This window comes from Oryx dammah, unplaced genomic scaffold (assembly GCF_014754425.2).
Source record: "Oryx dammah isolate SB20612 unplaced genomic scaffold, SCBI_Odam_1.1 HiC_scaffold_11077, whole genome shotgun sequence".
NCBI classification, from domain to species: Eukaryota; Metazoa; Chordata; class Mammalia; order Artiodactyla; family Bovidae; genus Oryx; species Oryx dammah.
The window spans coordinates 34,068-59,190 of NW_024080471.1; the positions used below are offsets into that span (position 1 = coordinate 34,068).

Consider the following 25,123-nt stretch of genomic DNA (forward strand, 5'->3'; position numbering starts at 1 on the left):
GCGAATGTTTGTTCACTTGTCCATTCACGTAAGTTAGTTCTCATGTCTAGCATACATTGTCACACGCATGCTTCCTCTACAAGTGGTTGTGCTTTTGTGTACTTGCTGTACAGTTCTGTACAGAGTACAGTATCTTTATTTCAAGCCATCGATGTCTGGAAGCAAGGATAAGAGCGGCACTATATAGCTGATTGTGTTAGTCAGGTACCTAGGCTTACTTTGTGAAATTGGACTTAAGAACACGCTCTTGGAATAAAACTTGTTCACATGTAGGGGGCTTACTGTGTTAACTACATGACAATTATTTTTGGCAATCCAGTGATTTAATGTAGTCACTGTTCTGTGGTGGCCTTTATTTGGTTCAGTGCAGATGGCTCTAGTTCTTGGTAGTTGTCAATAAATGAGGGATGTTGGTTGCAAAACTGCAGGTTGTACAGAGAATGGTTAGCACTGACAAGTGTAAACAGAACTGGGGGCATCTTGGGTTTATCCTCGAGTTGGATCGAAAAAGCTGAGTCCGGGGCTGGTGGCAAGAGGGCGTGCCTGCCTTGGCTCTGGGTGGACTAACAACAGGCCCAGACTTGGAAACACGCTTCGCCAAGCCTGGGATTTGGGAAACCTGCTGCATGCTGGGTGGGTGGGCTGGCCAAGCACCAACCTTCACGTGCACCTGCAGTGGCGCCTGTACCTGCTGGAGAAGGTTTTGCCCAGAATAAAAGCCATTCAGTGAAGAGCTTTTGAATCTCTGATATAAGAAGCCTGGTTCACTGAAGTGGCTCCAGAAAACTTTGGAAATTATGAGAAAGACAACAATTATCGGTAATTCAATGATGCTTAAAGCTAGTCTGTGTTAGATCAACTTAATGCTATACTCATGTTTTTTAATGGGCTGGAAATTGGCTTTGGGACTTCATATGTGAGTGGATACAATGAGAAAATGCTCACATTTGAGTGCTTAGAAATTTCCAGGTTTGTAGTTGTGTTTTTGCTTATGGCTTTTTCACTTATGTTAATATATTTTTCATGCTGAATCCCAAGGAGCAAATCTTTATTTATATAACCCTAATTCCATTGTAAATGTGCTGCTTATGGATCGTCAGTTATGTAATTTCCATTCTCCAAGGTTTCTTGTTGTTAATGGTACAATATATTGCACGGTTAACAGTTCTAAAGCTCTCCTGTAATCTGTGAGATTGACTTTGTAAGAAGTATATTTTACAGAAAATGCTGATTCTGACGACAAATTTTAATCTACCTAAGCATTTTACTTTAGATATATTAAAGGCAAGCAAATGAGTTCTTGGTTTTTTTTCCAAACACATTAATAGAATTTACTTGCCTGTTTACTTCTCAGTTTGAATGATTTTTGTTCCAGTTTAGGATCTCTGACCTGATTAGTAAGATTAAGAATTGCTTACGACATTTAGACCTTTGATTAAAAATTTCAAATCATGGCTTAAATTGTATGCCCATGTTGAAGATGCTACTCAGTAATGAAACTGGAGTTTAGTTTTTCTGATAGGTCCTGAAAAGTGAAAGTGTTAGTCACTCAGTCGTGTCTGACTCTTTGTGACCGCATGGACCGTAGCCCGCCAGGCTCCTCTGTCCGTGGGATTCTTCAGGCAAGAATACTGGAGTGGGTAGCCATTCCCTTCTCCAGGGAATCTTCCCAACCATAGCATCCAACCTGGGTCTCCTCCACTGAAGGCAGATTCTTTACCACTGAGTCACCAGGAAATCATCTCTGATATGTCCCGGGTCACCTAAACCAGTCTTCCTTTTACGGTTTTTGTTTATGATGTCATGGACTACAGCTTTAAAACAAGCAGGTGGAGGGAATTCCCTGGCGGTCCGGTAGTTAGGGCTTCCTGCTTCCACTGCATGGGGCATGAGTTCTATCCTTGGTTGGGGAACTAAAATCCTGTATGCCATGAGGTGCAGCCAAATAAAAAAACAAAAATAAAATAAAATAGATGGATTCAGGGTGTTGGTTCAAGTCCTGTTGGGGCCAAATAGCTTGAATTTACATGTATCTGTTTGAAACAAATAATTTCTGAAATTTTCTCAGGTGCATTGTCGTGAGGAAAACTCTGGCCTCTCTTCTTGCCCATTTTAATTCTCTTCTCATGATTGTTCTGGGGGGTTGTTTTTGTATTTATTGCTGTATTTCTCTTTTTATTGGTGGTTTCTTGGTTCCAAGGAAGAACCAGATTTTCTGTTTCTAGTGTTCTGTTTGGAACACTAACTCTGTGCCCTGCCCCTAAATTGCCTGTCACCTGAGAGATGGCCGAACAAAACAGGCAGCAAAGCTGTTTGTTCCAGGTCTGTCTTTGGGGGATGTTGAAAACTGTGAGTGTTTGGCTGAGTTATATCTCAGGATGGCTTGATATTTTCCAAATGGTTTGTACAACCCAGGGACCTCGTTTGAGTTCTGGTAATGACAGCTTCATCATCACATTTTCCTTTGGGTATAGCTCTTGAAAGGAAAAAGCCTTTTAAAATTGAGAGCTTTTCTAGATTTCATTACTAGCTGAATCAGTATTCTTAAAGGAAATACCTTATCAGTTATTGATGGTGTTAGACCATCTGTCTGTGAGTCTTTTCCTCTAGGACAATGAGAATCTTTGCTTAGATTAATAATTCTGTGACAAATTGCTGCCTGGGTCAGGGGAGAGATTTTTTGACATTAGATTGCATTCTTTATTGTTTGGGGCTTCCCTGGCAGCTCAGATGGTAAAGAATCCACCTGCAATGCAGGAGACTCAGGTTTGATCCCTGGGTTGGGAAGATCCCCTGGAGAAGGAAATGGCTACCCACTCCATCCAGTATTCTTGCCTGGAGAATTCCACGGACAGAGGAGACTGGTGGGCTATGGTCCATGGGGTTGCAAAGAGATGGACACAACTGAGCAATGACCACTTTCTCTTTATTATTTTAATTTACTTAAGAGCACAAGTATAACACTAAAAAAAAGGGAAGAAGGAGGCTCTTTGAAATAAAAGTGGCAGCAGTTGAAAACATATTGGAGAGACTTCCCTGGTAGTCCAATGGTTGAAAATCCAGCCTGCAATGCAGGGGACACAGGTTCGATCCATGGTCGGGGAACTAAGATCCCACATGCTATGGAGCAGCTAAGCCCGTGCACCGCAACTAGAGAATCCCTGTACAGTGAAAAATCACACAGGATGCAGCCAAGATCCTGCATGCCACAACTGAGAATGGCGCAGCCAGTATTTTAAAAACCATATTGGAAGAAAACACATCTAATATTTAAAGAAAACTATGCAAAAGGTTTAAAAGTTTTAAGACAAAAAGTTCATTTTTCTTAAACCAGTAGATATCATTTAAGCTTAGCATTCATAAAGTATTTTAGGGCAAAGATAATGTCTTAACTATAGATTTCACTCCCTTCTGCCTCTACTGTGCAGGTGGAAGGAAGACACACCACACAGGTAATTTTTAAAGAATGCAAGAGTGAGATGAAGAGGTGCTCGTTCTGCCTTTTTCCCCTCATAACTGATGCCTGTCCCACTGGGGGCCTTTGTGTCTGAAATGCTGAGAACTGTTCTCACTCTCTGACCATTCCTCTTAGTTCCTTTAATTACTGCTTGATCTTCCAGAACCTGAATTTTAATGAGCTAGCTAAAAATAGACTTGTCACTGTAAGCACCTCTTCACATCTGCTTGCTTTTTGAGTCCCTTCAAGGTTGACCAGCTCTTTTGGAGTTGCATGTAAAAAACAGTTGGAGGAAAACCAGCATCTGTTTAGTCAACATTTCCCATGTTGAAAGACAGATGTCAGATTTTGAACATTTTTGTTTTCTTTTTAAACACCAAGTATGGTACTTTCAAAGCAATGGAAATTGTTTCAATTGAGGAGATGATTAAGTATAACCTTTTGAGGTTTTTAGGCCCACTGAGCTCTCTCTCTTGTCCAATGCACCCTCTACGGGTTCACAAAGAGACATAGCTTTCCCTGGGCAAGCATCCATGTCTGTATTTAGCCATTTAATCTTCCGAACGCCAGGGGCGCACTAGGCACTTGTGGATGGAAGAGTGTTTAGCCAGCCCCTCAGATTTGCTCAGGATCGGGTAGGAGGACTCTGGTTTAGAGTTTAGAGCATGGTTTGGGCCCCAGGCTCTGCCACGTTCCAGCTGAGTTACCTTGGTCTGGTAACCTGTTTTATCACATTAGATATGGAGGTGTCATGCCTGCCTAATATGAGCATGGTATGCAGTGCCTGCCTGAAGAAATGGTTTTGGAGGTAGAATTAGGGAGCATTGGTCATCTTAGACCTCAAAATCAAACTGTGTGCTTCATTGTGTTTAATAGCTTTTGCTTAATTTGCCTGTAGTTCTGAAAATATCAGGCCCTGTGGCTCATTCCTATTAACCCCTACTATGAATCAATAGCCCCTCCCAACTGAGAACATTGGAAATAAGGCACAGTGATTCATGAGGACCCCAGTTGTGTGTCATTGAATTTCTTTTATTCTCTTTTGGTTTTGAAGTTTGGAGTACATTTTTTAAAGATTTCTTTTGCAGTGACCCCATAACCTTATTTTTTAATTGCATAAATAAGAGGCTTTCCCTCTTGGTTTTCAGAAAAGATGTAGAAGGTGTGAAGTTGGTCTCATTACAAGAAATTAATTATTTATACTGATTTTTGCCAAGTATGCTTACTAGTACACTCATAAATAGCATTCAGAATACTTTACCAGGTATTTTTTGTGATTGTAATTTCTCTTCCCTCTCTATGTACATTGTATAAAAGCAAGTAAATTGCATGAATGCAAGTAAACTGTAATTCATTTAATAAAAACTGACAGTTGCAAATTTTCTATTTTTTAAATATTTTTTATGGCCAAGGTATAAAAATTTTCAAGTCTCCAAGGGTTATATATGTGCTGAAAAGTACGTTTCCTTCTTTTCCTCATCCCCAGTTCTTCCCTACAGAGACAACCACTTACATGTTCTTCAAAATTGAAATTGGTGTTTAATCATGGTTTGATGTTCTGATATACATATATATACACACACACACATATATATGTGTGTATATATACACACACACATATATATGTATACATACAGACAGACAAGTGCCTCTGATTATGCACTCTGATTATTTTGGTTATAAGTTAGAGGAATCAGGAGCGGGTTATTAGGTGTACATTTGGATATACGAGAGAAATGAGTAAGGTAACTTTTATGATGACCTCCTATACTTGGTTTAACCAGCTTTTAGAGCCAGCATTATCATGGCTTTTGAGTGTCTTGATTTCCACATCTGTGTTTTTTTTTTCATTTTCCAGTTGCAGCATGAGAAAGCTGAACTAGAACAGCATCTTGAGCAGGAGCAGGAATTCCAGGTCAACAAACTGATGAAGAAAATTAAAAAACTGGAGAATGATACCATTTCTAAACAGCTTACCTTAGAACAGGTAAAAATGTATGGTTCTCTCTCTCTATCCTTAATTAGGATAGTTCTTTTTTTTTTTTTCTCATATCATCAACTGTTCTTTCAGACTTTAAAAGGTTCTGTGGAATATCAGTGAAAAACATTTTTCAACTTTTTCTTCACACTGTGGGGACTTCCTGTCTAAAGTATGCATTGACAGTTCTGCATAGCACCTCCTTACTCTCTTGTGCTCTTTTGTTCTTTTCAACCACAACTAATAAGGTTTCAAGAGATATATTGTGGTGTATTGATTTATAGGCAGGAAATGTTAGGTTCCTTTTGCAAAAGAGGGAAGAATATGTTTTGAACCACAGGATCCCTTCTGTGAAAGTTCTTGAGACAGTGGCACTGTGGAGCAAAAACTTCTCTTTCAAGGGTTCTTCAGAACAATTAGCACTTTTGTCTTTGAATTATTAGCAACCTTGTATGAACCTTGTCTTTTCCCACCTAGATTTGTTGATACAGGTATGGAGTCCTAGACTCAGTCACTCATCCTGGTTCAGCCACTAGTTAGTTTTGTGGCCTTGCATTAACTTCATTAACTTCGCGGGGGTCCAAGTTTGCCATTTGTAAACAAGAGAAGCACAAGCTCCAATCAGGAGTGGCAAGCTGAGAAAGGTGCAAAAGGTGGAAAGCACCAGTGCACAGTCCGTCTGTGCATCGCCCTTGGTAGATGTTAGTGTTTGCCTTAGGAGGCCAGGCTGGGCCCAGAATCGTGGCCCGCCGTTGTCGGTCCTGCCGGCTTGGCGTGCCAGACAGAAGTTCCTGGTGTCTCTGGCCCAAGTGTCCCTAATGCTGTTCCCACGCTAATTTATTTTCCTGAAGTTGGAAGAGACCAAGCATAGTGTACTGCTACCCGGTTTCCATGTAAAATTCAGTATATTGACATTTTCTAGCTCTTCATGATTTGGATCCCAATTATCATTTTGATGATTTGGCCAAGGCTTCTGTGCAAAGTTGTCTGATTTATCGCAACTTTAGCGTCTTTCATATGTGGAGCTTAGTCCATGCTAATTGGTTTTTGAATCACCCTCAGGACGATTCTCATTTCATCACTGTACTTGAGACTGAATTGTTGTGGGATTATCAGGTGTAAGAGAAAGTGAGCATTTATTTTAAACTAATTGCACTGACCTTTTTTTTTTTTTTGCGTTATTCCTCTATCTACCTATATCAAAGGATGGGTTATGGTGATTTCCAAGACTTTGAATAATGGCCTTGAAATTTTTTTCCATTCCTTCTAGGTTAAAGAACAAAAAAGTTCCATTTCCACGGGCTGGCTATTTTGCAAAAATCCAGAGTAATCTAGTCCTACTGTTCCTCTTGGGAATTTAGATGCAGTTTCCAAATTTAGAAGACTACTCCTCCACCTCTCATAGCTTAAAAACATCTTGTTCCAAAGTTCTCCTGTTTAATTTCCAGGATAGATGGTAGCCAGTTCCATTCACATTAGTTTTGAAAAGCCCCTGACATCCCACAAACTTGTTTCTGGTAATTGTTAATCAAGATGTGACCAAGTGGAATTCTCACCCTGGTTGGTACTGTGAGAACTTGACTTGGTCAACACCTTCTCTGTGATGGCTCTCAGTAATGGAAGCGGCTTCTACCTTGTATTTGCTCATAGATTCCAGAGGAGACTTTGGAACCCTGACCCCCAAAGTTTAGCTGTGGCCACAAGGTGGAGGTAGAGTCAGAAAGAGAAGGGAGAGAGGATGGATGGCTTCCCCGTGTTAAGGCTCATTGGAAACTTCAGTAACTAAATGCTTTGAAAACTAGGCACAAGTTATATCTTCTCCCCAGTTAATGATTTAGTCCACTGTAAGACTCATATCAGACCTCAACACTAAAGAAGTGGATTTCCACAATGAAACGTGTACACTGTAACTTAACTGGAAACTTAACTTCAGATGTGGGATGAAGTGAAAAAAAGTGAAAGTGTTTGTGGGATATCAAGTCTGTATTTTATTTTTTTAATTAAAAACTTTTTTTATTGGCGTATAGTTGATTTACAATATTGTGTTTCAGGTATACAGCAAAGTGAGTCAGTTATACATACATATACATCTACTCTTTTTTAGATTGTTTTCCCATAGAGGTCATTACATCAAGTCCTTGTTTTAATTAAGATGGAGAAATGTAACATCATCATAAGACATGGCCCCCTTTCTTTTGGGTATATCTAGGATGATTAAATGTTGGGGATTTCACTCTGTTTTGTTTAGCTACAAGTAATTTTAGTCTGTGTTTGGAGAGAACATTTATGTTCTACAGTAGAAACGAATCTCTTCTGTGTTTCCGTGGGTATGCTCTGATCCTCTCTTGTGGTCATCTGTATTATATTTACTATATATGTCATAGTCTGTATAATATAATATACCCTATATTAAAGTTACTATAAGAAGAGCCAAGACAGGTGTTATATTACTCATTATGCAGATATATATGTGGTCATGCCTTTGCTCTTGTCTCTGACAACACATTTTTAGAACTAAAAGCTATTTGAAGGCATTTATCCTTTGGGTCCAGTGCCTTAGCACTGCTTTGTTGGAAGAGTTTAAATAAAGTGTGGATTTGGACAGGTTACTGGAGAGCTGTCATTTGTACTTCAAAAGGCAGTGTAGGGTCAGGTTGGTTCAGGGCATGGGTAATGGACTTGGATAAACCCAAGGCCAGGCTTGCTGCAGGAGCAAGGAAGTGTGAGGAGACGGAAATGGGAAAGCTACGCAGTAAACAGTGGATAGAGGTTCTGGATGGCACAGAGGTGCTGAGAACACAGAAGAGATGGAGATGTAAAATTGAATCCCTCTTCTTTGTCACTGGGCAGGGGAAGAGACGGGGCTTCGGCAGTCTGCACGTGTGGTGTCTTTGAGGGCATACCCTTGTCTTTACAGTGCGTGTCTTGCAGAGGCAGCCACGTAGCCGTACGACGACTCTTGCAGGCCTCAGTGTTGGAAGGTGCCCAGTGGTTACCTTCAGCCACTAGCCAACGTCAGGTGACTGCAGAGGTTTGAGAAGACCCCAGCTTCCAGGGGCAACACCCACTTCTCCCAGTGTCCATCACCATATATAACTTTATCCTAGAAGCAAGGCTTTAGAATGAATTTCAATCCTCAACAAGTAATTTTTTGTTGTGTTGTTCTCTTTATGTCTCTGTTTATGGCTGCACTGGGCCTTCTTGCTGCGTGATCTTTCTCTAGTCGAGGGGAGCAGGGGCTGCTCAGGCGCAGTGTGCAGGCTTCTCATTGCAGTGGCTTCCCTTGTTGCAACATTTGGGTCAGTAGTTGTGGAGCACGGGATTACTTGCTCCACGTCATGTAGAATCTTCCCGAACCACGGGTTGAACCTGCGTCCCCTGCTTTGGCAGGTGGATTCTTAACTACTGGACTATCAGGGAAGTACAGTCTTTTTTTTGGTTCACTTTTTTAAAAAGGTAATAAGGAAACATTTTGTGTATTTTAAGTTCCACAAAGAAGAAAGGAACATTGTCGCTTTCTAGCTCTTAGTACAATGGTTCTGAGTTAAGAATATAAGACGGCCTTTCTGCCTTACTTGTCTAGCGGGTAATACAAGCCAACTGATGTCACAAGCAGTCCACATACAATTCTGATGCTGCTTATTTTTAGTGGCTGCAATGACTAATTCTAGTGAGTTACACAGATCATCTGTTGTCCTTGTGACTTAGCAGCTAATTGAGTGGCTAGTGGCTTGTGTTCAGGTCTGCATCTTTGATTGGTTGATTTTTTTTTTTAAGTTGGAATAAGATATTTCCTCAGTTCATGGGTAACGTGGGTATACTGGTTTTAGTTAGAATTCCATTCATGCTGGCGGCTGCCCTGGCAGGCTGTGTTGCAGGAGCTCTTCAGAGAACAACCATGTTCCACGAGCCTTCATTTGCATTAAGGAGAGGAAACTTGGGGCTTCCTGGGTAAAGAACCTGCCTGCCAGTACAGGAGACGCAGTTTCGATCCCTGGGTGGGGAAGATCCCTTGGAGAAGGGAATGGCAGACCACTCTAGTATTCTTGCCTGGAGAGCCCCATCGACACAGAAACCTGTTGGGCTACAGTCCCTAGGGTCGCAGAGTTGGACACGACTGAAGCGACTTAGCACACACACGTGCACAGAGGAAACTTGGTGACCCCTGTGCATCTTTTGAAGTTTGATTTCACAGACTCATCTCAAATGATGGAAGTCTTAAACTTTCTTAGTTATAAGACTAGTCCATTGGGCTTTCAAGAAAATGTGGAAAACCTAAACATGGAAGTACAAACATGAAAAAATATCACCTAGACTACAGTCCCCGCCTCCAACAACTGCTATTCATGTTTTTCATCATCTTCCTTACCTTTGTCTTTTTCCTCCAACAATAGAGTAGTGAAAAATGCACACTGTTGTCTAACGCTAGTAATAACACGAATAATAATGTGTCTAACAATAGTAGAGAAAATTAGAGATACCAAGGGATAATGTTGTTAACAATATATAGTGTTGTCTAACACAGGTAATAACACTAATAAGTGTCATCTAACAATAGTAAAGAAAATTAGAGATACCAAGGGAACACTTCATGCAAAGATGGGCACAATAAAAGACAGAAATAGTGTGGACCTAAGAGAAGCAGAACATATCAAGAAGAGGTGGCAGGAATACACAGAAGAACTGCACAAAAAAGATCTTCACGACCCAGATAACCACGATGGTGTGATCACTCACCTAGAGCCAGACATCCGGGAATGTGAGGTCAAGTGGGCCTTAGGAAACATCACTATGAACAAAGCTCGTGGAGGTGATGGAATTCCAGCTGAGCTCTTTCAAATCCTAAAAGATGATGCTGTTAAAGTGCTGCATTCAACATGCCAGCAAATTTGGAAAACTCAGCAGTGGCCACAGGACTGGAAAAGGTCAGTTTTCATTCCAATCCCAAAGAAAGGCAATGCCAAAGAATGCTCAAACTACCTCACAATTGCACTCATCTCACACACTAGCAAATGAATGCTCAAAATTCTCCAAGCCAGGCTTCGACAGTACGTGAACCGTAAACTTCCAGATGTTCAAGCTGGTTTTAGAAAAGGCAGAGGAACCGGAGATCAAATGGTCAACATCCGTTGGATCATGGAAAAAGCAAGAGAGTTCCAGAAAACATCTGCTTCTGCTTTATTGATGACACCAAAGACTTTGACTGTGTGGATCACAGCAAACTGGAAAGTTCTTAAAGAGATGGGAATACCAGACCACCTGATCTGCCTCCTGAAAAATCTGTATGCAGGTCAAGAAGCAACAGTTAGAACTGGACATGGAACAGCAGACTGGTTCCAAATTGGGAAAGGAACATGTCAAGGCTGTATATTGTCACCCTGCTTATTTAACTTCTGTGCAGAGCACATCATGCGAAACGCTGGACTGGATGGTGCACAAGCAGGAATCAAGAGTGCCGGGAGAAATATCAACAACTTCAGATACTCAGATGACTCCACCCTTATGGCAGGAAGCGAAAAGGAACTGAAGAGCCTCTTGATGAACATGAACAAGGAGAATGAAAAAGTTGGCTTAAAAGTCAACATTCAAAAAACTAAGAGCATGGCATCTGGTCCCATCACTTAATGACAAATAAATGGGGTAACAATGGAAACAGAGACTTTATTTATGGGGCTCCAACATTACTGCAGATAGTGACTATAGCCATGAAATTAAAAGATGCTTGTTCCTTGGAACAAAAGCTATGACCAACCTAGACAGCATATTACAAAGCAGAGACATTACTTTGCCAACAAAGGTCCATGTAGTCACAGCTATGGTTTTTCCAGTAGCCATGTATGGATGTGAGAGTTGAACTATAAAGAAAGCAGAGCACCAAAGAATTGATGCTTTTGAACTGTGATGTTGGGGAGGGTTCTTGAGAGTCCCTTGAACTGCAAGGAGATCAATCCAGTCAATCATAAAGGAAGTCAGTCCTGAATAGTCATTGAAAGGACCGATGCTGAAGCTGAAACTCCAATACTTTGGCCACCTGATGGGAAGAACTGACTGACTGGAAAAGACCCTGATGCTGGGAACAATTGAAGTCAGGAGGAGAAGGGGACGACAGAGGATGAGATGGTTGGATGGCATCACCGACTCGATGGACATGAATTTGAGCAAGCTCCGGGAGTTGGTGATGGACAGGGAGGCCTGGTGTGTTGTAGTCCATGGGATGACAAAGAGTCCAACATGACTGTGCAACTGAACTGAATAATAGTGTATTGTCATTTGCTGCCCTGCTTTTAATTTTGTAAAGTAAAATATTACAACCTGTGTCTTCACATTTCAGACAAGGTACACAGCCAGACATAATCATGGTAAACTCTGAAGTCAGCTTGATGGGGATTTGTAGCAAATCCTTGAAGATAGGTGGGTCACCTGAAGGTCAAGTACAGACACGTGCTGTGTTTTGCTTAGTCATTCAGTCATGTCCGAAGGCTCTTCTGTCCATGGGATTCTCCAGGTAAATATACTAGAATAGATTGCCATGCCCTCCTCCGGTGATCTCCCCAACCCAGGGATCAAACCCAGGTCCGCCACCTTGCAGGCAGATTCTTTACTGTCTGAGCTACCAGGGAAGCCCTGCCTAACTGCTTATCAGGGAGAGGTGGAGAAAAGCCTCAGAGCATACTGGAATGTAAGTGAGAGTTTGTGCCTTGATAGTAAACAAGCCAGGGGCAGTAGTAGGTGGTACTGAAGGAGCTTCAACAGGCTCTCTCTTCAGTTGATGTGTAATTGAGGAGCTGTCAGAGTGTGATGAAGCCAGCTGAGGGTCCTCCCCTCCACACCTGTGAGAGCAGACATTGAGCTCTGTCCAGGACACAGATTTAAGTCCCTCCACAGGATATGAAATGAAAGAAGTCCTTCCTTAGGCCTTGTTTCAATTAAGTACCAAGACTGTGTTCCATCTTGTCAGGTATTATTTTGAAGCACCCAGATAACATTTGCCTGTGCATCAGTTTGAACAGATGATGGCAGGGACAAAATTAAAAATGAGTTTTCTTTACAAAGAAAGAGGTACCTCACCATGATCCAACCATGTATGTTCCTGGTCATGCACTGGTGGTAAAGACTTTGCCTGTGAAATTGTAGGGCATGGGTGTGCTACGTACAGTAAAGGCAATAGAATCCAGAGATACTGTACTGAGACTTTCTAGTTGCTTGTAATTAGAATGTATGAGGTCAGTTCTTTATAACTTTAAACTTTTTATTTTGATTGGGGTATAGCCGATTAATAATGTTGTGGTACTTTCAGGTGAACAGTGAAGGGATTCAACCATATATATACATATAGCCATTCTCCCCCAAACCCTCCTCCCATCCAGGATGGCACGTGACATTGAGCAGAGTTCCATGTGCTGTACAGTGGGTGTTTGTTGGTTATTCATCTTGAATAGAGCAGTGCGTGCATGACTTTCCCAAAGTCCCTAACTATTCCTTCCCTCCAGCAACCATAAGTTCATTTCACGAAGTCCATTAAAAAAAAAAAAAAAGAACAAGAATTTGGTGGGTGACTTAGAAAAGGTATTCTCCTTAGCTAAACGTATGTGGCAAATGGCTAAATCCTGCATCTATATATTACCCACAATTCCTAATTTATCCCTCCCCCAACCTTCCCTCTTTAGTAATGATAAGTTTACTATGTCTGTGAGTCTGTTTTTGTAAATCAGTTGATTTGTATCCTTTTTGAATTCCGCCTGATACATGATATTTGTCTCTCACAGAGGCTTATTTTAGATGATGATGAACTGAAGGTAGCCCCTGATGTGACAGTGTATTTGCAGCGTGCACTGTGGTATGTGTTCTTTCCCAAGGATTTCTCCACTGTGTTCTTGATGTGGCAAAAAAATCCTGTATACCCAAGACTTTGAAACCTGCTTGCTTTCCAATGATGGTAATTATTTGGTAAAAGAGTCCCCTAAAATTATGAACCCATTATGCAAATTTGTATAATATTGTACTGATGTCAAAGTGATGGAAACTTGAGCCTGGAAACCATATAAATATGACTAATTATGTGTATCTGTTTCATAAAAGACCTTCATTTTTCAATATCACTGAACAAAAGCAAAATTTATTGAGCTGGTAAACTATGAAAGTGTCACTTTTCATATATTAAATATTAATAAGGTATTACTATTGTCCTGAAGTTATACCCATTTCAAAGAACAAATCTAATTTTTATACAGATGCACAAGCTGTGGTAAAGAAGGTTAATAACTCAAGGCTCTCTGGAAGATTCTCAGTCTTCCAGATAACTAGCTGAGCCTTCAGTATAATTTCTCCTCTTAAGAGTATATGAATTCATTCTGTGTTTTAGATATGTGAATTAATATCCTAAATTAAGAAATTGTTAATTTGTAAGATTGACTGTCTTCCCATTTTTTTGTTATAAGCATAGTAAATGTTCATTAAAAAATTGTGTGGGGCAGACTTCCCTGGTGGTCCACGGGTTAAGAATCTACCTGCCAATACAGGAGATGCGGATTTGATCCCTGGGTGGGGAACTAAGGCAGTTCTTTACTTCCCCACGAAGGAATGTGCCATAAGGCAGCCAAGCCTTTGAGCTGCATCTAGGAAGCCCAAAAGAGCCAAAATACATAAATATTTTTAAAAATTGTGTGGGAGCAGGAAAAGATATGAAGATAAATTATCACCAATATTGTTAATACTTTCACCCAAGGGCCAACCCTATTTATCTTGCTATTCTTTGTGATTTTTTTGTGTGTCTTTTTATCAGTATATATATATTTTCTGTTCTTTTTTTTTTTTTTTTTGGCCACACCACACAGCATGTAGGATCATAGTTCCCTAACCAGGGACCATACCTGGGTCCTCAGCAACATAGTGGAGTCCTAGCTACCGGACCGCAAGGGAATTCCCTTCTCTGTATGTTTCTGGTGCACATAGAACGGGTGGTTGTCATGGGCTGCCTGTTATGGGAAGAGCTGTCATGGGCTGCCTTCCAAAATTGGGTTTTTAAGTCAAATGTTTGGAGTTCAAAATATATTTTCACATAGGAATGATGGTAATTTGGTGGTCAGACTAAAACTTTTCAAAGTAGATTGAAATGATCCACTAAAACCTTTCAAAATTCTCTAGTTGAGCACATGGTCATGCTAAAGTTCTCATCAGGCTTTTTTGCCACGTAGTCCTTCCCTGACCTCTGCGAGCATCCGGGTCCTCTGTAAGTGGGAAAATGTTCCACTGAGAGAGAAGTGCAGTAATGTTGGAGCTGTCTCTTGGCTGCCCCCTGCTTTCTCTGCTTTTTGGGTGGTGAGTGTCAGCCCACTGAGAAGGGCTGTGAATTCAAATGAGCCAGCTTTACTTTTATACACTTAAGTTTATCCATTAAAGAAGTTATTTATTTAGGAAACATAATAAGAACTCTTGGTGCAATGTTAATTAACTTGCAGTGGGAGGAAGAGCTACTGAAGACGAGTAAGGAGTTTGGCTGACAGTCCATTGACCTGACTTAATTACACAGCCACCCTTCAAATGAATATTCTACAAATCGGCTGTATCCACTGGTGCTGCACGCTCATAGACAGTGTAGTCAGCAGGGGCTTGGGTTTGCTTGAGAATTTGATGTTTGGTAATGGAAGAGTGGGTACTTGTGGCATGAACACTGAATTTAAAAGGAGATAGGGAAGACTGTTACAGATGGAGATAAGCATTGTAGAAGCAACGAGAGCAGCACTGAGCTGGTGTTTCCATTCCAGCAAGAATTTTTGACTCAGTACCCTGTCAGTTTAACACACGCTGTCAGATCTGAGGGTTGTTTGATATCACGGCAATGCAAGCACTGAAAATCTACTTAGGTCGGAAACAGCAGTCCTGGTTTATACTCTTTGGCTGTAAATAAATAGGCTGTGGGATTAGATGGACAGGAGGTGGAAGGGCAGCACTGATAAAGAACTTCGGGAGGTTCTGAAGTTCTTCATGTGGCAACCAGCTATCAATTTTCTGCCCACTTCAGTGAACCAAGGCCTCCGGAGGGTGAAACTCGGGTTTCTACTAACAGGCTTCCCAGGTGGCACTAGTGGTAAGGAACCTGCCTGCCAGTGCAGGAGATATGAGACATGGATTCAGTCTCTGGGTCGGGAAGCTCCCCTGGAAGAGGACATAGCAACCCACTCCATTACTCTTGCCTGGAGAATCCCATGGACAGAGGAGCCTGGCAGGCTACAGTCCATAGGGTTGCAAAGAGTTGGACACAACTGAAGTGACTTAACAGACACACACACACACACACTCTCACACATAGCTCTACTAACTGGTACCAAAAAGAAGCTGAGATTCATGTTCAACTTCTGTTTTTCCTGCTTTCTTATCTGCTCCTGCATACTCTTGGACTCACTAAGGTACCCCCTGCTCCACTACTTCTAAGAACTACTGGATAATTTACCCCAGATCCTCTCTGCCCCTCCAGATGCTCTGAACTTGCTGGTTAGATGGGACCCAGCTGCTTTGGTCACCACGGTGACTGATCCCCATCCCTCTGCTGGCAGCATCACTTTCCCTGAATCAATGGTTCCTCAGCTCTCAAATGAAAGAGTGGATTTAGATGATTTCTTTTGCTGCTTCTGTTTCTAAAAATCTCAACAGAACTAGTGCGGACTGAGACCGGTGCCGTCTTGAGATTGACAGAGAATGATAGAATGGGTGGCCCTGGAAGGGACCTCAGATGTCATTGAGGCCAGCCTTCTCATTTCGTAGATGAGGGCAGATTGCATGCGTGCATCCTAAGTCGCTTCAGTCATGTCCAACTCTCTGATCTTATAGACCATAGCCCTCCAGGCTCCTCTGTCCAGCTCCAGGCAAGAATACTTGGAGTGGGTTGCCATGCTCTCCTCCAGGGGATCTTCCCCACCCAGGGATCAAACCTGCATCTCTTACGTCTCCTGCCTATGCAGGAGGGTTCTTTACCATTAGCGCCACCTGGGAAGCCTGAGAGCAGATTAGTACGTCCTCAAAACCACATGCTGAGTCAGTCATACGTGGATAAAGACAGCTTTGTCTTGATTTTGTTTTTTGGAGTTATAGATTTGCATGGTGCATAATTACTCTTAAAAATAAGCCGTTGGGCATTAGTTTCTCTACTAGGCATCTGTACTACAAAAGGATGCCTTGCTTGAATTTTTTCTCACCTAACAAGTACCCCTTGTCATGTTTTAGTTAAACATGGCAGTAGGGTCCTTAAAGGGTAATGACTTGGCATTTTGTTTCTTTGAGTAGGCGACTGTGAATTGTATCAGTACTTCAAACCTTGGCCCAAAATGTGGTCAGAGGGTCACAAAGATTCATAGGAATTCTGTGAGGTGTTCCTGGGTTTTTCCTCCTTGTGGGGAAAAGGAGCTGTTTAATATCTTGAGGAGCTTTTGTGCATTAGCCAGCTCCCAGCTTCACTGCACAGGATGCTTCCGGCTTAGTCTGATTCCTCTCGCTTTGCCCATGCAAAGAAAATACAGTGAAGCTATGTTTTCCGTTGACAGTGTGATCTTGGCTCGTTGACTGGTGGAGTAAGGTATGTCTGCTTTGGTTGCTGTAAAAAGCTGCATTTTGTCCATGGAATTGGTCTCACTTTATGTCTACACAGGGGTCTTTGCTCAGTGAGGAGCTTGCCTCTCACCTGCTAAAGAAGTGTGAACTCTGCTATTAATACCTGGATAGCTGTGTAGCTGTGCAATCAAAAATAATCTGTTAAGTCAGTGGTTGAAAAGATAAATTCCAGTTGGTTGAAGAGACAGCATGGGAGCAGTAATATAACATTGCCCCCTTTTTAAAAAATGATTTCTGTTAAAATTACTTAATATCCCAAGCAGATAGACAAGTATACAAAAAGTGATACCACACATTTCCTTCTTCCTGATGGTGTGAACTCTGTTGATCGTGGCACTTTCTGTCCCATCACCAGCCCTCTTTTTCTTCATCTCTCTCTCACTCTCTACTAAAACATATAAATGGTTTCTTTTAATGTCTTCACCACTACTAGAAGGTATTGGCCTGGCCAATAAGTTCATTTGGGTTTCCCACAAGCTGTAATGGAAAAACCTGAACGAACTTTTTGGCCAACCAAAAAAGTCCCCAGAGGGCAGACCTTTCTGATTCCCCAGTTCTCTGCGACATCCCTCTTACCCTGTGTCTGCTGTTGGTCTCAGTTACTGCTTGTTGTTCTGTGTTGGCTCAGACAGTAAAGAATTTGCCTGCAATGAGGGAGACCCGGCTTCAATCCCTGGGTAGGGAAGATCCCCTGGAGGAGGGCATGGCAACCCACTCCAGTATTCTTGCCTGGAGAGTCCCATGGACAGAGGAGCCTGGAGAACTACTGTCCATGGGGTCCCAAAGAGTCAGGACTGAGCAACTCAACACTTTCACTTTATATGTTAGATTAAGTTAATTGCTTCCCCAAATTGCTTTTTATGAAGTAGAATGCAGTGTGGTGTTCCCTCTGCAACCGTTTGTCTTCCCCTAAATCACATTTTCCTTCTTCCCCACCTCCCCAGAAGTAACCAGTATTGTGAATGTGGTGTTTATCCTTTTTGCACATGTTTTTATATCTTAGGACACATTTCTTTGTACCCATTAACCACTTGGTAGAATTATCTTCAGTGTTGGAGTTATTTCTGTAAATGGAAGTATAACTTTTCTGGTTTAATGTTGAAATGCATGCAGGACTAGGGAGACAAATCCACTTATGTCCTGAGACAACTGGTAAGCAAAGCTCCTCAAACTCTCTTTAAGGAAGACTTTCCATGTGCCTTGAGTAACTGCTGAAGCAACCACTGTGATCCACCTACCAGAGAGCAATTAAGCATTAACATCAAAGAATGAACGTATCTCAGTTTTCTCAATTAAAGTTTAAGAACTAAATGCACTTAAGGTGTCTGTGCCAGAAAATTGACCGTTTCTTTGCAGTTTTCTCCATGGAAAGGGAGCCTAGTGTTCCAATCAAAAAATCTAATTAACAAAGTTAAAGTGGCCTACGATTCTCAGTAAAACTTCTTTCTTTTTCTCCAGTTGAGACGGGAGAAGATTGACCTTGAAAATACTTTGGAACAAGAACAAGAAGCACTAGTGAACCGTCTCTGGAAGAGGATGGATAAACTTGAAGCTGAAAAGCGGTTTGTTGAGTCTTCCTGTTCTGTGTAGTGTATGTAAATGTGTGTGTGTTGGAGGTGGGGTCGGGGGACCACACTGAGTGTGACCAGGGAGTACCAGGGGGACATTTTAATGCCTTGGTGGATGCACACTGTTTTAATTTGACAAATGGGGAAAATATTGATAGCCTATCCTTCTGAAAGTGGGGGAAACCACTAGACCATTCAGGGATGACCTAAATAAAATCCCTTACGATTATACAGTAGAAGTGACAGATAGATTCAGGGGATTAGATCTGACAGACAGAGTACCTGAAGAACTATAGACGGAGGTTTTATGACATTGTACAGGAGGCAGTGATCAACACCGTCCCCAAGAAAAAGGAATGCAAAAAGGCAAAATGGTTGTCTGAGGAGGCCTTACAAGTAGCTGAGACAAGAAGAGAACTGAAAGGCAAAGGAGAAAAGGAAAGATAAACACATCTGAATGCAGATTTCCAAAAAAATAACAAGGAGAGATAAGAAAGCCTTCCTCAGTGATCAGTGCAAAGAAATAGAGGAAAACAACAGACTGGGAAAGACTAGAGATCTCTTCCAGAAAATTAGAGATACCAAGGGAACATTTCAGGCAAAGATGGGCACAATAAATAACACAAGTGGTATGGACCTAACAGAAGCAGAAGATATTAAGAAGAGGTGGCAAAAATACACAGAAGAACTGCACAAAAAAGATCTTCACGACCCAGATAACCACGATGGTGTGATCACTCACCTAGAGCCAGACATCCTGGAATCTGAAGTCAAGTGGGCCTTAGGAAGCATCACTATGAACAAAGCTAGTGGAGGTGATGGAATTCCAGCTGAGCTCTTTCAAATCCTAAAAGATGATACTGTTAAAGTGCTGTACTCAATATGCCAGCAAATTTGGAAAACTCAGCAGTGGTCACAGGACTGGAAAAGGTCAGTTTTCATTCCAATCCCAAAGAAAGGCAATGGCAAAGAATGTTCAAACTACCGCACAGTTGCATTCATCTCACACACTAGCAAAATAATGCTCAAAACTCTCCAAATGAGGCTTCAACAGTACCTGAACCATGAACTTCTAGATGTTCAAGCTGGATTTGGAAAAGGGAGAGGAACCAGAGATCAAACTAGAAAGCAAGAGAGTTCCAGAAAAACATCTACTTCTGCTTTATTAACTATGCCAAAGCCTTTGACTGTGTGGATCACAGCAAATTATGAAAAATTCTTAAAGAGATGGGAATACCAGACCACCTGATCTGCCTCTGAGAAATCTGTATGCAGGTCAAGAAGTAGCAGTTAGAACTGGACATGGACAACAGACTGGTTCCAAATCGAGAAAGGAATATGTCAAGGCTGTATATTGTCACTCTGCTTATTTAACTTCTATGCAGAGTCCATCATGCGAAATGCCAGGCTGGATGAAGCACAAGCTGAAATCAAGATTGCTGGGAGAAATCAATAAACTTAGATACGCAGATGACGCTACACTTATGGCAGAAAATGAAGAACTAAAGAGCCTCTTGTTGAAAGAGGACAGTGGAAAAGTTGGCTTAAAGCTCAACATTCAGAAAACTAAGATCATGGCATCTGGTCCCATCACTTCATGGCAAATAGATGGGGAAACAATGGAAACAGTGAGAGGCTTTATTTTGGGGGGCTCCAAAATCACTGCCGATGGTGATTGCAGCCATGAAATTAAAAAACGCTTACTCCTTGGAATTGGAAGAAAAGCTATGACCAACCTAGACAGCATATTAAAAAGCAGAGACATTACTTTGCCAACAAAGGTCCGTCTAGTCAAAGCTATGGTTTTTCCAGTAGTCACATATGGATGTGAGAGTTGGACTATAAAGAAAACTGAGCGCCGAAGAATTGATGCTTTTAAACTGTGGTGTTGGAGAAGATCCTTGAGAGTCCCTTGGACTGCAAGGAGATCAAACCAGTCAATTGTAAAGGAAGTCAGTCCTGAATATTCATTGAAAGGACTGATGCTGAAGCTGAAACTCCAATACTTTGGCCACTTGCTGGGAAGAACTGACTGATTGGAAAAGACCCTGATGCTGGGAAAGATTGAAGGTGGAAGGAGAAAGGAATGACAGAGGATGAGATGGTTGGATGGCATCACCGACTCAATGGACATGAGTTCGAGCAAGCTCTGGGAGTTGGTGATGGACAGGGAAGCCTGGTGTGCCACAGTCCATGGGGTCACAAAGAGTCGGACATGACTGAGCAGCTAAACTGAACTATCCTTCTGTTGGTCCATCTTTATACTCCCCTCTTACTGTCCTGGTAGAATTTCTTTTCATTTGATGTTGGAGGCTATGAAGAAATTAGTGAAGGCGCTATTGTCTACCCCTGAGTTGTTCTGAAGGATAACTTCAATTGCAACTTTTTACTATATTGAACTCGCTTCCCCAGTTATTTTCTGAACTGCTTAGGATGTGTGCTGTGTACCATGACTGATCACATATCTCTAGAGTGTACTTCATGAGGAAGGCTGAGGTTTTAATAGCAAAATGATCATCTTTGTGTTTTAAGACTTACTAAAGTCTACAAAACTTTATTTTTTATAGACTTACTTGTACATATTTAAGGTTAGTGTTTTTACTATTAAATATATGTACATGGATATGAAAAACTCAGCAACATATGTAATCTAGAATCCCTTTGTGCAAGAACTGGGGTGGGAGTGCTTCCCTGGTGGTCCAGTGGTTAAGACTCTGAGCTCTCAGGGCAAGGGGCATGGGTTCAATCCCTGTATGGGGAACCAATATCCTACGTGTTGTACCACACAGTCCCCCACCAAAAAAAGATCTGGTGGGCCCTTAGATTTAAGCACTGTGTGCTTTGGGGTGGGTCGAACAGGGCTAACGGCAGGGAAGTTCTGTAGATGGGATGTGTGTTTGGGTGTAGAAAGGAAACTTTTTGAAAATATTCATTCACCTACTTCACTAGGAACTTTAGTTTACTGACCAGAAATATTTGCCATAAATATTTGATTTGGATGAATAACCATAGATGGAGTTCATCTCAAGATCTGCAAAACAGATTCATGTGTGGGTTGTGTGTTAGTCGCTCAGTTGTGTCTCTTTGCGGCCCATGGACTGTAGCCCGCCAGGCTCCTTTGTTCATCCAGTTTTCTAGCCCAGAATACTGGAGTGAGCTGCCATGCCTGTCTCCAGGGAATCTTCTACAGGCTTTAAAAAAAGTGAAGACACAGGGTGTACCTATATGAAATTGTTCCAGCAGTAGTTGAATCAGTTATGTTTTGCCTTATTATAGTAGTACTAATAAATTGAATCATGAAAAGTTATTTCATCTAATAGATGGAGAGACCATTACAATATTTAACCAACTGGTTTTCTCAGCAAGGGATAAACTCAAAGGTAAAAACCAAACTAAACCAAAAACTTCCCAGCAGTTTATAAAAAGGAGGCAGAGAGGTCTGTAGCCAGTCAATCTTTCTTTGAAGAAAGCAGTGGAAGGTTTTTTATATATATAAATACCAGATTATTGCATGGAACTTTATGAAATTGTCATTTTGTCAAATATTAGAGCTTTATGTACTTCAGACTAAAAATAATTGATAGAGAAGGTGGCACCACCACTTATTAACCCAGTACATTTTTTTTTTTTTTTGGTTTTGTCTTTAACTCTTTTTACTTTTGCTGTGGCCAGAAGCAAAGGGCCTTCCATCCAGTTAGCCTTGCCCTTGTTTTCCCTTTTTGAAAATGTTTATTTTTTAATTTATTGACTGTGCCAAGTCTTAGTTGCAGCAAGCAGGATCTTTAGTTGAATGTGGGATCTAGTTCCCTGACCAGGGATCGAACCTGGGCCCCTTGCATTGGAGTACAGAGTCTTAGCCACTGGATCAGGGAAATCTTAGGATTGGTTTTTCAGGAAGGAAGTTGAGAAGTGTATCTGTCTACTTGACACAACCCTCCAAAAAGATTCATGATCTATAGTTCTAAAGTTTCAACTAAAGGCACTGAGAGGAAATTCCTCCAGGGTCTCCATTCCCTCAAGCCCAACATGTGGACCATTTAGTCAGCAAATCATCCTGACTGCCCAGGGTATGCCCGGCATGATAATCAGAAGCCAGTGTTAGAGATTTTTTATGTAAGGCTTAATTACCAGCGGCCATTTAACAGGAAGAAAGGGAAAGTGGATTCTTCAGCTCTGTCCTGTGACTTGACTGTCAAGTAAGGGCGATTGAAAGTACTGGAAGGTGGGCAGAGGAGTTAAACAATTTAGTGAATTTTGGTGATTAATATGAGCATGCTATTAAAACAAACCTCCCAGCTAGAATGTGTGGTTTTGTCTTTATTTATTTTTCAATTGCTAAGAATTTATTTATGTATTTTTAAAATAGATGATGGTGCGCATCAAATCAGTGTTTTATCTTTTAAAAACAAACTGTTTTTCATTGTTGGATTTTTCTTTTCAATGAAGAATCCTGCAGGAGAAATTAGACCAGCCGGTGTCTGCTCCCCCATCGCCTAGAGACATCTCCATGGAGATTGACTCTCCAGAAAACATGATGCGACATATCAGGTTTTTAAAGAATGAAGTGGAGAGGCTGAAGAAGCAACTGAGAGCCGCCCAGCTACAGCGTACGTAGGCTTGTTGTCACTGGTCGTCTGTCCACAGGAGTAATCCACTTACCAAGCAGAGAGTTTTATCAAATACATGTATTTCCCACTGAATTTGTATAAATTAAATTCACATTGTGTTTCATTGCCAGTACATAATTATATGTCTGTCCTCCTGGAATAGTTTATTTAAAAAAAACATTATAATCAGGCAGGGCAAATAGTTAAGAATACTAGAAAATCACATAATTTCAGGAGGGTCCAGGATCAGAGGCACTGTTTCTTTTCTTTTAATTAATTTTAATTGGAATATAGTTGATTGACAGTGTGTGTTAGTTTCTGTTATACAGCACGCAGAGCGAATCAGTTATCCATTTACATACACCCACTCTTTTTGGGGATTCTTTTCCCATATTGGTCATTACAGAATATTGAATAGAGAGTTTCCTGAGCTATACAGTAGGTCCCCATTAGTTATCTATTTTATATCAGAGGTAGTACTCCTTCTCACCAGCTCCCTGGTGTTCATCTCTTAGATGGTGCTAACAGAAGCGATGCTGGAGGCCTCAGTGTACTTTGGGAGCATTAATGCAGAGAAGAGTAATTATCGTCTTTACTACCAAAACTGGGTCTCAGCTAACAGTTGTTCATGGTACTTGACGAATCAATGCTTTTGAAGTATATTCTTTTTATTTTTGGAAAGCAAGAGAACTAACTTCTGGATACGCTATTGGTCACTGTGTATTTGCTTGTGTTTCTCCTATTTCAGCTTTTAGACTGTTCAAATTTATTTGAATAGATAATACTGTACAAAGTATGCAGGGAAAAAATAAGTCTCTTTCACCCCTGACCCCCAGCCCCCCAAATTTTCACAATTAACACATTTTTAATTTAGTCCTCAGATGTGTGTGTCTGTGTGTAGACTTCTTTTATATAAATAGTAGCACAATGAACTTTTTTTTTTTGTATTTTTCTCTTTTCACTATCTCTTGCAGTTTTTCCCCTGCCGATACATACAGACCTGCCTTACTCCTCCTTTAAAGGCTGTGCAGTATTTGATTGTATGGATATGCTGTAGCTTATTTAACTCATCTCTTATCAACAGACCCCTTTGAGCTGCCATGGGCAACCACAGAGAACATCTCTGTACCCATATTTTGATACCTGTGTAAGAATACCTTCAGGGCAAACTCCAGGGCATGGACTTGCTGAGTCAGATGAAATGCAGATTTAAATTTTCAGTGATTCTTATCTTTATGTTTTCTTCTCTGAAGTGTATTGCAAGCTTTAGTCCTGTACTGTGTCTGGGATGGGACATCAAGGTCATCTTGGGAACCTTTAAGAAATCCAGTGTGTTACGTATCCTATTGCTTGCTGTTAACAAATGAGCACAAACTTAGTCATTTATTTTATTTCCAACAAAAGATCTCACATATATATTAGTAAGATAGAGTACTAGCTGAGAAACACAACAGGAGAGCCAGCCATTCCATCTCTTCTGTAGAACACATGTGGGCTGTGCAAACAGCAGTTGTGTGGTTAAGATGCAAGTGATATGGTAGGATGGAAGTGACCTTGACACAGCATAAATGTGTGCCATTCCTGTGTGAGGCTCCTGAGACCCAGCTTGGTTCTTCTCCCATGTCTTCTCTTGGAACTGTACCTGATTTTATTACCAGTTTTCATTCAAATCCTTTGGGGAGTGGGACAATTCTGCTTTTGTTTCTTGGCCAGGAGTCGCTTGACCCCAAAAGTCTCATGAGAAGCAGGACATGGGGAGGAGCAAATTCAACCACACTTAGGATGGTGAAGAAGAAAAAAGAGGCAGACTCACTGATTGAAAACAACACCAATTTATTATGTTGCAGTTTTTGGAGGTCTGGGTTCAAAACAGGTCCACTGGGCTAAAAGCAAGGTGTCAGCAGGGCTT

At 41.2% G+C, this 25,123-nt stretch overlaps 1 protein-coding gene and 1 pseudogene across 1 annotated transcript in view; one reads left to right on the top strand and one right to left on the bottom strand.

Moving 5' to 3' along the window:
• LOC120860439 (coiled-coil domain-containing protein 6) overlaps nucleotides 1-25,123 on the top strand; it is a gene marked incomplete at its 5' end in the record, with an annotated part of 58,971 nt that overhangs the window by 11,902 nt on the left and 21,946 nt on the right. The window contains 3 exons of the mRNA XM_040236239.1: nucleotides 5,316-5,444; nucleotides 18,498-18,601; nucleotides 23,054-23,214. Of these exons, the coding sequence (XP_040092173.1) occupies nucleotides 5,316-5,444; nucleotides 18,498-18,601; nucleotides 23,054-23,214 (394 nt within the window). The remainder of the gene's footprint in view (nucleotides 1-5,315; nucleotides 5,445-18,497; nucleotides 18,602-23,053; nucleotides 23,215-25,123) is intronic.
• LOC120860509 lies at nucleotides 24,733-24,954 on the bottom strand (annotated as a pseudogene).